Here is a 12,389-nt window from a genome sequence, read left to right on the forward strand (position 1 = left end):
AGCAGGGTGGTTGGTCCCATATGGAGAAACCCATGTATGTTTTGGCCCCATTCACAAAGGGAAAATATTTTTTACTTTTTCAGGGAGCTCCTGCTTGAAACTCTCTTCCCTAGTTGTTCAAAAATTTCCAACTCTTAGCAGAGAGAATTCAGAAATAGGCTGGTGCTACACTTTGGTCAACTGGGGGAATGTATGTAATCCATCTTTTGTTCAACTTAAAGTAATTAACAACTTCAGGGCTTGTGTTGTGAATTGTAGTTTCAGAAGACGGGATATATAATATAAATCAAGCCTCAAAGCACCAGGAATGGGCAACTAACTTGGCTACCGTAATGTGCCATGAGATGATAAGGCAGACTGGAGTGCACTGCACAGCTGCAAAGACCCCACGCTTCCAGTTTATTACATGTACCTGCTTTCCAAAAATATTTGACCATTAAATGCTCAAAGGTACAGGTAAAACATGTTAAACAGAGCAACTCCTTTTAAGGAGAGGAATAGTATTTCAGGCCTGGGAAGGAGCATAAATATTATTTCATATTTGAAGTAACCCGAGGAAATGTCCATGATTTCACAGTCTCCCAGTGCTGAGTCAGGAGGCTGAGTCAGGGTAGTGTTAAGGGGCCGCCTCGTTTCATATCTCAGCTCTGCAGTCTTGGTTGGACAGTTTTCTTAATCTCAGTCATCTATAAAATGAGGATAAAAATGACTACCCTTCAGAACGGTTGTTAGGATGACATGAGACGAAATGTGTAGAACCCTCCCCCGTACCTTGCCCACGTCCATGCTAGCAAAGCACTGGTCTTCCTCCAGGTCCTCCTGCCACCCCAGAGGGAAAAGCTAGCTGTTTAATGTCATGCTTATGCTAGTAAATACAATTTTTGACACTTTAAGTAAATTGCCTCTTACAGTGAATTTGTAGTTTCCTTCTAAGTTTTAAAACCGTAATTAGGTTCACTATTTTAACAAAACTATAAAAGGAACACAGAGTATTCCAATTTTAAACTTGGATCTCATTTAAATTTTAATGACACCAAATACTGTTTATCTTTTGCAATAGGAACCACATAGGTATGAATCATGGACATACTATGTATGTCTGACATTGAAATATGGTCAGCTTCTATGATGTCTTTTTAAGGGAAGTTTGTTTTAATAAAAATAGAATAATATTGTCTGTGTAAACACGGTTGCAATGTTTGTGAGTAGGTAGGACGCATAGTATTTTCAGTGTGCTAATCTGAAAGATTGAGAGAATGCTTTAAAACTCAAAATGATATGGCTAACATTTGCTACAATCTTGGTAGTTATTAATATTTAACTAGAGAATACAAATTTTAAAAGGTATCTATTTGAATTTTTATCGTTTTTGTTTTCCTAAAATTATTAAGACCTGAATAAATACACATTTTGGGATGGGGAGTATAAAAAAGAGCAATGATTTAATAAGGTAGAAAAGGAGGAATAATAATTCTCCTACCCAGGATTAGCTGAAGTTGTTCAGGAAATCAAGAGGACTTGCAAATGTTACAGCCAGACTCTCATCATTACCAGTCTCAGATTTAACTTTTTCTCGCCAACCCTAACCTGATCACTCACATCTCAGTAATCCTGCCAGAGCACCCCAGAGTGCTGAACTAGTCATGACATCCTGTCTTGTCACGATACAGCAGCAGCAGGGATCTGAGACACTGTTCTGGTGGCGAGATTACAAATTGCCTGTAGTCTAGGTAATGGGGTTGGGAACTGCCCTTTAAGTTGAAAAGAAATAGCAGATTAGGTAAAGACACAGATTAAGTGTAAAATAGAATAAAGGGAGTAGTAATCAGACAATGTAAAGAGCATTTACAAATCAGTAAGAAAAAAGAAGCTTGGGACCCAAACAGAAAATTCACCAAAGTGCAATAACCTCATCATCATTCAGATAAATGCAAAATGAAACAAAATCAGATTAGCAGAATCGAAGCATTTGATAATATATAGTGTTGATCAAGGTGTAGAAAAATGAATTGTCTTCTGGTCAGAGTGCAAATTGATTTATCCACTTTAAAATGTATTTGTTAACATAGGAAATATCTATACTCAGCTATTGAATTCCTCCTCATTTACTCTAAAAGACTTCTTGTGCTTATGCACAATGTGGCATGTGCATGTATACTCACTGTAGCATCACTTAGAACAAAATTGAAAGCAAGCTAAGTTCCCAGAAGTGGCTGAGAAGCTATGATGCATTCAGAACATGTCATACTGCTCAGTAGCAGTTATAAATAATGAGCTGTAACTGCGTGTTGACGAGAAGAATCTTTGTGACAGACTGAAGTTAAAAACTGTAATGGGGGAGGGTATAGCTCTGTGGTAGAGTGCATGCCTAGCCTGCATTAGTCTTGGGTTCAATCCCCAGTACCTCTAGTAAGAAAATAAGTAAATAAATTAGCCTAATTACGCCCCCCTCAAAAATTTTTTAAAAAATTGTAAAACGGTCTTATGATGTGTCACCATTTATTGCAGAGGAAAGGAAAACATGAGGTAATACTATAGATTTTCTACAGCAGTGGCTTTCAAAGTCATTTTGGAAATGACCCTCAGTACGATACACAGTTTATATGAGTGAGTGGACCCTTACTTCATGCAGTGCACTCTGAAATTTTTCTTCCCTGTTATGTTTCATTTCATCCCATTCCATTCCTTTTTTTTTTTTTTTCCAAAATGCTGGTCACGACTCGTTAAACTGATTTCAAGACTCAACCACAGTTTGAAAAATATTGTTCTGAAGATACACACTTAAGTATGTCAATGGATAGAAGAGCTACCGGAAGGCAACATGCCACGCTAACAGCAGAGATTACTTCCGGGGAGGTTGCTGGTGGGTGGTGGTTGCAGGGAGCCTCGAGCTGCTTCTGTGACAGTTAACATTGTTTCACATTTGTTTGCTTATTTTACAGTGGGCATGTGTAATTACATATTTTTCAGTTATTTTTTAGAGAGTAAGTAATCAAAACTGTTTTCAAAAGTCAAAGACTTACTGGGATTGACAGCATAGTGGTCAAGGACATTAAGAAAAATGATTTTAAGTTACATTGCATAACTGAGCAGTTCAGAAGGCAGGCGTTCCAGCTAACAATCTCTGTTTTTGCATTTAGGGCCACAGATGAACACATTCCTGTGGCAAGGTAGAGTCAAAGCCATGTGACACCCCACTCAAAATGTCATCACAAATCTGAGAACTCTCTGCCATGCTGTCATATTTTAACTCATTACCTATGAACATTAAGTCCATATGCCAGAAACATAAACTAGTCAGCATAAAACTGATCAAAAACCAGGCCCTCTGGTTTCTGAAAATGCAGGGCTAATGTTCCTGTAGTAACATCAACTTGGCCACATTAGTTTTGGGTATCAGTCTAGACAATTACATTTTAAGAATTATTTCTGTAAAGAAGCACGACTGTGGGAAATACAATGTACGTACACTTGGCCATCTCTGCAGGCCAGAGCAGATACCTCCAGCTCTCTGCTTTCTATTTTTGAGCTACCTTAATCCTCTCTGGTTTACCATCACATTTTTACCCTAAGGGTAATTTATTAAACCTCATCTTTTAAACGATCAAGTAGTTGATACTTAAAAGGAGTTAGATACAGTGCCTAGCAGAGGTAGATCCTTTAAATTTCAAACATTTAAACAAGGTATTAAATGTACACAAACTAGAGCTAGATTATTTCTTGAATGAATTTCTCAACAAACTCAGGAAAGATACCCGTGAAGAAAATAACATTTCTTTAAATGTTCCATTTATTTTCTCTTTTGGGGTTTGTCTTCTAAATATAAATTTTCCTATGCTAATAAAAAAAAAAGTTGACTCTTTTAATGACTACCTTAAATTTTCTCTTTAAATGTTTTGAAAACTAAAGTTTTTATGCAAGCTTTCCCAGAAAGCATTTCTATAAGAATCATTTTTTCAAAATCCTAGCTGTTGCTGAAGCAATGATTGTATTCACATTTAATTTTATACGGACTGGTTGATTTCAAGGTTGTAATTTCAAGGTTGTATGGAGGTAAAGGGAGAAAGATTTTGCACCTTTTCTTTGAATGAAGAGAAACTGGCAAGAAAAGCGTTGTTTCAGAAAGTGTGCAACTGGTTCTGGGGAGGAAGGGAAAGAGCATGAAGGTGGGGAGAGGACAGTCTACATCCATGTATTTGAAATCTCTTCCACTTTCTCCAGTGTGGATCTGAGGGCGAGGGGAGGCAGAGGTGGCCTTGTGGCTGATCTAGGGGGGCTAGGTCATTCCTTTAAATAGCTTTACATTCCTCAAAGTTAAAAACGGGCCACGTGTGGCTCTGACATTTGAATCTAGGAAAGTAGCTTATATGCACTTGGACACCAAGCTAGTCTTGAACTGTGAACGTGTTGTGGTGCTCTGATGAGAATTCAGGAAAAATTGTACGTGTCTTATTTAGACCTGAAGAGAAATCCAGGTGAAAATTATACTTTGTGATAATCAAGGGTTTGAAAGTAACATGATTTTCAAACCCTTGATTATTATAAATCAGAATATTTTGGGTTTTTGTTTGCTAAGATTGCCTATTCAATATTTTCATTGAGTAGTTTCAATAAATTAGTTTTTTATGTTATTGAGGGCATAATGAATTTAAAAATTTTAAGTATGATAGATAGTCTCTTAACTGCACATATGTGAAACCTAGCTTTTCAATGACCACAGTAGCCAAGACACCACTGACTCCTGGTGGCAGCATAATGTAATTGCAGGCAAAATTTCCAAGTGATAAAACAGTCTTTCAGATGTTATAAATGATGACATCATTATGTTACTTAGAAGTCTGAGAAATAGAGGGAAGGAATGACACCTCCAATATCATAAGATATTGAAGTGTTACAAGGTCTCTACATACTGTCTCATTGGTAGGATGAAAGTTTTTACTTTAAATCTTTTATTTATTTATTTTTTTCAGAATTTTACCCCATTTCCCACAAATGCCACTTTTGAAGGGGAAAACCAGGGTCTTAACTAACTGGAGAATTTGTCATCCACAGCATCTGCAGGAATTGCCGTGTCCCAGAGGAAAGTACGTCAGATTAGTGACCCCATCCAGCAGATCTTAATCCAGCTGCACAAAATCATCTACATCACTCAGGTCAGTGTGCTAACTTCTTACTTCCTTTTTATCTTACGTACAAGTTCGGGGCACAACTGCTTTGTGGAACTTTCAGTTAGAGCCATGCTTGTTCTTACTCTCTCTAACTACATATGTCTGAGAACATTTGGCTTAGCAAAACGTTTCTAAATCTCAGTGACCCTTAGGCCTTGGGAAAGCAAACACTGGCTACAAATTATTTACAGAAATCTGTCTCCTGATAAGCAACTTGAATGGTCATTTACCAAAGGTAATGTCCTGTTAGTATGAAAATAAATTTTTAGAGATAAGTAAGTGTAGACCTTTGGACAAGAAAGTGACTATTATTTTGAAGTTTAAGATTATACATCTTCATTCATTCATTTTTTTTAATTTGACATACAATTATTAGGTGCCTGCTATGTACCAGCCACTGTTCTAGGCACTTGAGACATCGATGAGCAAAACATACAAACGTTGCCTCACGCTAAGTTTCAGAGAGCCAGTCTGGTGATTCTGTCTGTTGCCAATTGTGGCGACTCCAACTAAACATTCAGGTAGTAGAGAGAAATCCCGCCAGGCCAGTGGAACAGCTGGGCCCATTGTAAGTCTAACCTGGGCTAATATGCCTACTGCCCCCCAAAAGCAAACATACAAAACAAACAAGAAACTATTTTGATCAGTGTATCGCAGTGACATTATAAGACTCTAGGACTTAAGGTCACTTGATGGCTGGTGTCTGGTCTTCCCCAAAAGCCTGTGGATTTCCTTCTTCTCAGTGAACAGTCACTCTGGTAAACAGCTGGGGGTCTCTTTGGGGAAGGCTTGGAGGAAAATTTATATTGCATACTTAAAGCAGTGCTCAGGGCCCTTCTGCAAGGGACCCCCAGCTTTCCTGCCAATCGAGGGGCTCTAGGTCTTGGAACTGACCGAGGTCTGGAAACTGCATGAGAGGCTGTGACTCTCCACTGAGGCAGCAGCCACTCACTTCACATTTTTGTCTGCCAGACCTGGAGTTCCTTTTCTGTCATATGGATTAAGGAATGCTCTAGTAGGCGGACCACTGTTTCCTTCACAAGAACACCCCAACCAGTTAAGTGCCATCAGAGATCTCTGTGGGCCAGGCATTCTAGTTAACAGGATACATCCCTGCCACCCTTTCTGGTAAATGCCCCCAACTTGTTACTGGTGGTCAGGAGCCGCCTCTTGGCCCCTGCTTCTCTGGGGTCACATCATCCCTGTTGGGATCATGTAGTGACCATGTCTTACCCAGCCTACAAAGGAGACCAGCCACAGAGATGTTCAGGGATGCTGGTGCTACCCTCCCGGATGTGTTTCTCAGTGCCTTCGTGCAGGGAGCAGCTTCTGAGTGTTCTTGCTGAATAATCAGGGAGTGAGTGTGCAGGTCACACATGGTAAATCCACCCCAACATTCCTGTCTCTCCACGCCTTTCAATCCCCCTCCTCCACAAGCCAGGGAAACTGGCATTTTATCCTCATTAAACAGAGACCACAACTGAGTCCAAGTCTTTGTGCCCCAGCCAATCAAGTTACCACCTCCGGCTTCACAAACTAACAGATTAAATCTGGACTCTCTAGTAAGTGCACACATGTGAATGAATTCAGCCTGATCGAGTCCTGTATTTTGTCCTTCTCGGCCTAGCACCCTTAGAATCCACTCCTGCACGTGGTCTCTGGGACGCTCCTGATACGTAACAGCCAGGTCTTGCAATTCCCTTCATGTGCCAGCTGTTTCCTCCTGGGTCATACTGTGCGCCAGTTCCCCTGGATCGTACTGAGCTGCGACCCTAGTTACTGGCTGGACCCTCCCTGTTGTGCATCTGAGAGGGATAAGCACCCCTTTTAAAGGCAGCACCCCTCATCTGTCCCAGGGGAGGTTAGTATAGAGTTTTCAAGCAAAAAGAAGGCTTGTCTTCTCAGATGCCAAGTTTCAAGCTACTTCCACTGGCAGTGATGGCTCCGAGTGACTTGGGTTTTGAGTTTGTCCGTTTCACCTGGGTCCAACAACATGTCCTTACTTGGAGTTTTAGTGTCCTAATCTTTTTTTTCTAACTGTCACATGAGAATCTTGGTGAAGTGTGCATTCAGGTGACATTGGCATTTAGCAACCTGCTTAATTAAATTTTTGTCAGCCTTATCAGTGCTATGGTAGCAATAAATACGTTCTGTTAGGGCTGTTGTGGAATCTTTCTAGGTCTTGGGCCATGACCTGAGCTGAGAGTTAAAGGACCCAAGCTGGTCGTTTTCTTTCTGTAAGTGCCCCAGTGCATCTGAAGGACCCCCCCCCCCCCGAATCCCCACGACCTTCACATGTCCTGATGGCCACGTGCAGCAGCCGCTCAAGCTTCCAGGGCAGTCGCTTCAGTTGGCTCTTCATCCAGGTGATGGCCTGATTAACTGTGACGCCATGGATTAACTGTGATGCTGTGGATTACTGAGCCCAGCACTGGGCTCAGCTCCAAGGGTACAGTCAAACCAACTTCCAAATGCAGCTGTGTGGCTCCTTCTCCTGGACATTCCTGGTACCAGATCTGTTCCAGTGAGGGTCCAGTCGGGGGTACAGAAACCACACAGTGATTTCCACAGGGAAGGTTTCATATAAAGGACTGTTTAGGAATTACTAATAATAGCAGGGTATTATCGCCTAAGGAGAGGAAGAGAAATCTGAAGACTGTGAGACGAGCAGACAGGGAAGTCACTACTTACAGGGCTGAGGTCCAGACCTCACCGAAAAGGTCAGAGAAATTTACTGAGGAGCTGCTCTGTGAAACTTGCTGGAAATCAGCATGTGAGGGTGATGTGCTGGGAAGAGCCCTCTGTGGGGCCAGGGGAGGCTGCCCGCGGGTGGCTGCTGCTCCTTGGAACTCTGGGAAGCTGCCTGCAGGGTTCGTACCATTGCATCTGGCTGGGGGTGAACATGGCTAGGGGTTCCTGTTGCTGCTGACCATTCAGTGCTGTCAGACTGAGGCCAGGCAGGAGCATCCCTGGAACCAGAAAGAACCTCCGTCCTCCGCTAGCGCCCTCTGCTGATGGAGCGGAACATCCTGCCAGCTGGCGAGGGAGAGGTGTTCCAGTATCACAAGCAGGGCAAGGAAGGGTGGACTTGGAGCCAAGGGGAAACAAATTGACAAGTGGCACCAGTAGCCTGGGGGGCCAGGCAAGGGGCTCCCTTCTTGGCGGCCTGCGCACCTCTGACTTCTCACTGTTCCCCTTTGATTTCTGCCCAGCCTGGGGAGTAGCCAGGCTCTTATCTGTCGTGTCTGGGGCTTTGTGTGTGTGTGTGTGTGTGTGTTTAGCAAATCTGCTATTCCTTTCATTACTCTGAGGGCCAGCCTTTTTGAGACTCAAGAATCTAAAATTGATTACCTTTTCTCCATTTTCTGCTGTCAACCTCTCACTTAGGCAATCCCACAGAATTGTCTCCCTGATTAAATGAAAGCAGGTGAAGGACATGTGATGGGGGAGCAGAAAATTGGTCAATAAATCAAAATACAATCTGCCATGTCTGTACTGAGTAAAGAGATTATGTTCAAAAATACATTTCCATTTAAATACTGATGTAGATATAGTGGGGAGCATGCTTAACTTCAGTGTTATGGAAATAACTTCAAATAGCTTATTGGTTACCTTAATGATTAACTACTAAGTTGGGAAAAGGTTTCTTTTGAAATTTAGGTATAGTTTCCATATCCATGTCTTGATCATTTTTATGTAATAAAAAAAACTTTTTAATGGACATGTTTCATTTCTTTATTGGATTTCAAAGTATTTTAAAGCCAGAATGAAGCAATTACAGATACTATTTTGCTTTTACAGTGCCAGCATAACACACAATTTCATATTTTTGGCAAGATGGCATTACTTGTTACAAGTTCAGCTAGAACCATGTTGGTTATAAAAATATATTTCCAGAATACTTGAATGTTTACGACATTGCACAAAGTAAGAAGTGATGGCTCTTTGGGAGAACTCTAAATTACAGTGCTAACCAAAGTCAGAGCCTTTCAAATAAAGGAGATAAGTACAAGTCTAAATGTCACACTCTTATATTTCCCGAAGGTTAAAAACCATGGTCAGATTTCTCTCTCTGCTAATTGCAAAGGAAAGCTTCTGAAAGTAAAACTGAAATGACAAAACAAACAAAAAGCCCTTCTTGTTCACATGCTTATTTACTAGACAAACTCTCCCAGACTTAGGCTGAGGTAGCCACCCTGAATTGCAAGGCCAGATCCCTCCTGACAACCGACATGTAACCTTAAACGGGAAACTGCTAACCTTGGGTTGGTGGTAGCCTTTGCTATCCAGTTTCCAGAGATAAGTCTGTGGAAATCATCTAAAAGCAACTCTAAAAGGATGTTAGAATCCTTACCCTACCTTCACTGACTGGATATCTGTTTTCATCAAAAATAAGACAGTAATCTTTTTTTACATTTTTTATTTCATTGAGTTATAGTCAGTTTACAATGTTGTGTCAATTTCCAGTGTAGAGCACAATTTTTCAGTTATACATGAACATACATATATTCATTGTTGCATTCTTTCTGATTTTGAGCTACTGCAAGATCTTGTATATATTTCCCTGTGCTATACAGTATAATCTTGTTTATCTATTCTATATATGCCTGTCAGTATCTACAAATTTTGAACTCCCAGTCTGTCCCTTTCCAACACCCTCCCCACTGGCAACCACAAGTTTGTATTATATGTCTATGAGTCTCTTTCTGTTTTGTATTTATATTCATTTGTCTCTTTCTTTTCTTTTTTTAGATTCCACATATGAGTGATATCATATGGCATTTTTCTTTCTCATTCTGGCTTACTTCACTTAGAATGACATTCTCCAGGGACACCCATGTTGCTGCTAATGGCATTATATTGTAATTTTTTATGGCTGAATACTATTCCATTGTATAAATATACCACTTCTTTGTCCAGTCATCTGTTGATGGACATTTAGGCTGTTTCCATGTCTTGGCTATTGTAAATAGTGCTGCTATGAACGTTGGGGTGCAGGTGTCTTTTTCAGTTTGGGTTCTTTCTGGATATATGCCCAGGAGTGAAATTGCTTGGTTATATGGTAAGTCTATTCCTAGTCTTTTAAGGAATCTCCATACTGTTTTCCATAGTGGCTGCACCAAACTGCATTCCCACCAGCAGTGTAGGAGGGTTCCCTTTTCTCCACAGCCTCTCCAGCATTTGTCATTTGTGGACTTTTGAATGATGGCCATTCTGGCTGGTGTGAGGTGATACCTCATTGTAGTTTTGATTTGCATTTCTCTGATAATTAGTGATATTGAGTATTTTTTCATGTGCCTATTGATCATTTGTATTTCTTCCTTGGAGAATTGCTTCTTTAGGTCTTTTGCCCATTTTTGGATTGGGTTATTTGGTTCTTTCTTATTAAGTCATATGAGCTGCTTATATATTCTGGAGATCAACCCTTTGTCGGTTTCATCGTTTGCAAAAATTTTCTCCCATTCCGTAGGTTGTCGTTTTGTTTTACTTATGGTTTCCTTTGCTGTGCAGAAGCTTCTAAGTTTCATTAGGTCCTATTTGTTTATTCTTGCTTTTATTTCTATTGCTTGAGTGCACTGTTCTAGGAGAACATTTTTGAGATGTATGTCAGATATTGTTTTGCCTATGTTTTCTTCTAGGAGGTTTATTGTATCTAGTTTTATGTTTAAGTCTTTGATCCATTTTGAGTTGACTTTTGTGTATGGTGTAAGGGAGTGTTCTAGCTTCATTGTTTTACATGCTGCTGTCCAGTTTTCCCAACACCATTTGCTGAAGAGACTGTCTTTATTCCATTGTATATTCTTGCCTCCTTTGTTGAAGATGAGTTGACCAAAGGTTTGTGGGTTCATGTCTGGGCTCTCTATTCTGTTCCATTGGTCTATGTGTCTGTTTTTGTACCAATACCATGCTGTCTTGATGACTGTAGCTCTACAGTATTGTCTGAAGTCTGGGAGGGTTATTCCTGCAGCCTCTTTCTTTCTCTTCAGTAATGCTTTGGCAGTTCTAGGTCTTTGATGGTTCCATATAAATTTTATTATGATTTGTTGTAGTTCTGTGAAATAAGTCCTGGGGATTGCATTAAATCTGTAGATTGCCTTGGGGAGTGTGACCATTTTAACAATATTGATTCTTGCAATCCAGGAGCATGGGATATCTTTCCATTTTTTAAAGTCTTCTTTAATTTCCTTAATGAATGTTTTATAGTTCTCTTTGTATAAGTCTTTTACCTCCTTGGTTAGATTTGTTCATAGGTATTTTATTAATTTAGGTGCTATTTTAAAGGGGATTGTTTCTTTACTTTGTTTTCCTGTTGATTCATTGTCAGTGTAAAGAAATGTAACTAATTTTTGTACATTAATCTTGTAATCTGCTACCTTGCTGAATTCTTCAGTTATTTCTAGTAGTTTTTGTGTGGACCTTTTAGATTTTTCTATTTATATTATCATGTCATCTGCATATAGTGACACTTTTACCTCTTCTTTTCTTATTTCGATCCCTTTTATTTCTCTCTCGCGCCTGATTGCTGTGGCTAGGACTTCCAAGACTATGTTGAATAGGAGTGGTGACAGTGGGCAGCCTTGTCTTGTCCCAGATTTTAGTGGGAATTTTTTGAGGTTTTTACTGTTGAGTACTATGCTGGCTGTAGGTTTGTCATATATAGCTTTTATAATGTTGAGATATATTCCCCGTATACCCACTTTGGTGAGAGGTTTTATCATAAATGGGTATTGAATTTTATCAAATGCTTTTTCTTCATCTATTGAGAAGACCATGTGGTTCTTGTCCTTTCTATTGTTGATGTGATGTATTACATTGTTTGATTTGTGTATGTTGAACCACCCTTTGGTGTTTGAATTAGAGAGGTGGCAACTTGTGTTGGGTAACAGTAGGGAATTGTTAGAGCAAAAAGTGTCTTCAGGTACTTTTCCATCCCTTCTCCACTCTTACCTGTGACTTCCTACTACTTACTCATCAAATCTAAGTCATCCTGGCTGGGCCCTAATGTATATGATTTCATTTCTCTTTCTTCCTGATAAGATTAGTCCCTGCCATGTCATCACTCTCTCTGATCAGGTGCACATTCAGACGTGCTCACAAGCAGGCCTCTGACGATGTGTTAATAGAGATATGGGCTTCCTGGCCCATAGTATCAGGTCCTTCAGGACAAAGATCAAATTACAGCGTTTAGCATGTTTCTGGGAATGATACAAGTGCTCCAGC

At 40.1% G+C, this 12,389-nt stretch overlaps 1 protein-coding gene across 4 annotated transcripts in view; it reads left to right on the forward strand.

Moving 5' to 3' along the window:
* NEK10 (NIMA related kinase 10) overlaps positions 1–12,389 on the forward strand; it is a 177,918-nt gene that overhangs the window by 149,242 nt on the left and 16,287 nt on the right. For 3 of the 4 annotated variants that reach the window (XM_031469795.2, XM_064496828.1, XM_031469796.2), the window contains one exon: positions 5,053–5,153. In XM_031469795.2, coding sequence (XP_031325655.2) covers positions 5,053–5,153 — 101 coding nt within the window. Of the gene's footprint in view, positions 1–3,140; positions 3,171–5,052; positions 5,154–12,389 lie in introns of all 4 variants that reach the window. The other variant, XM_064496827.1, reaches the window with a different exon arrangement.

This window comes from Camelus dromedarius, chromosome 17 (genome assembly GCF_036321535.1).
Source record: "Camelus dromedarius isolate mCamDro1 chromosome 17, mCamDro1.pat, whole genome shotgun sequence".
Lineage (NCBI taxonomy): Eukaryota > Metazoa > Chordata > Mammalia > Artiodactyla > Camelidae > Camelus > Camelus dromedarius.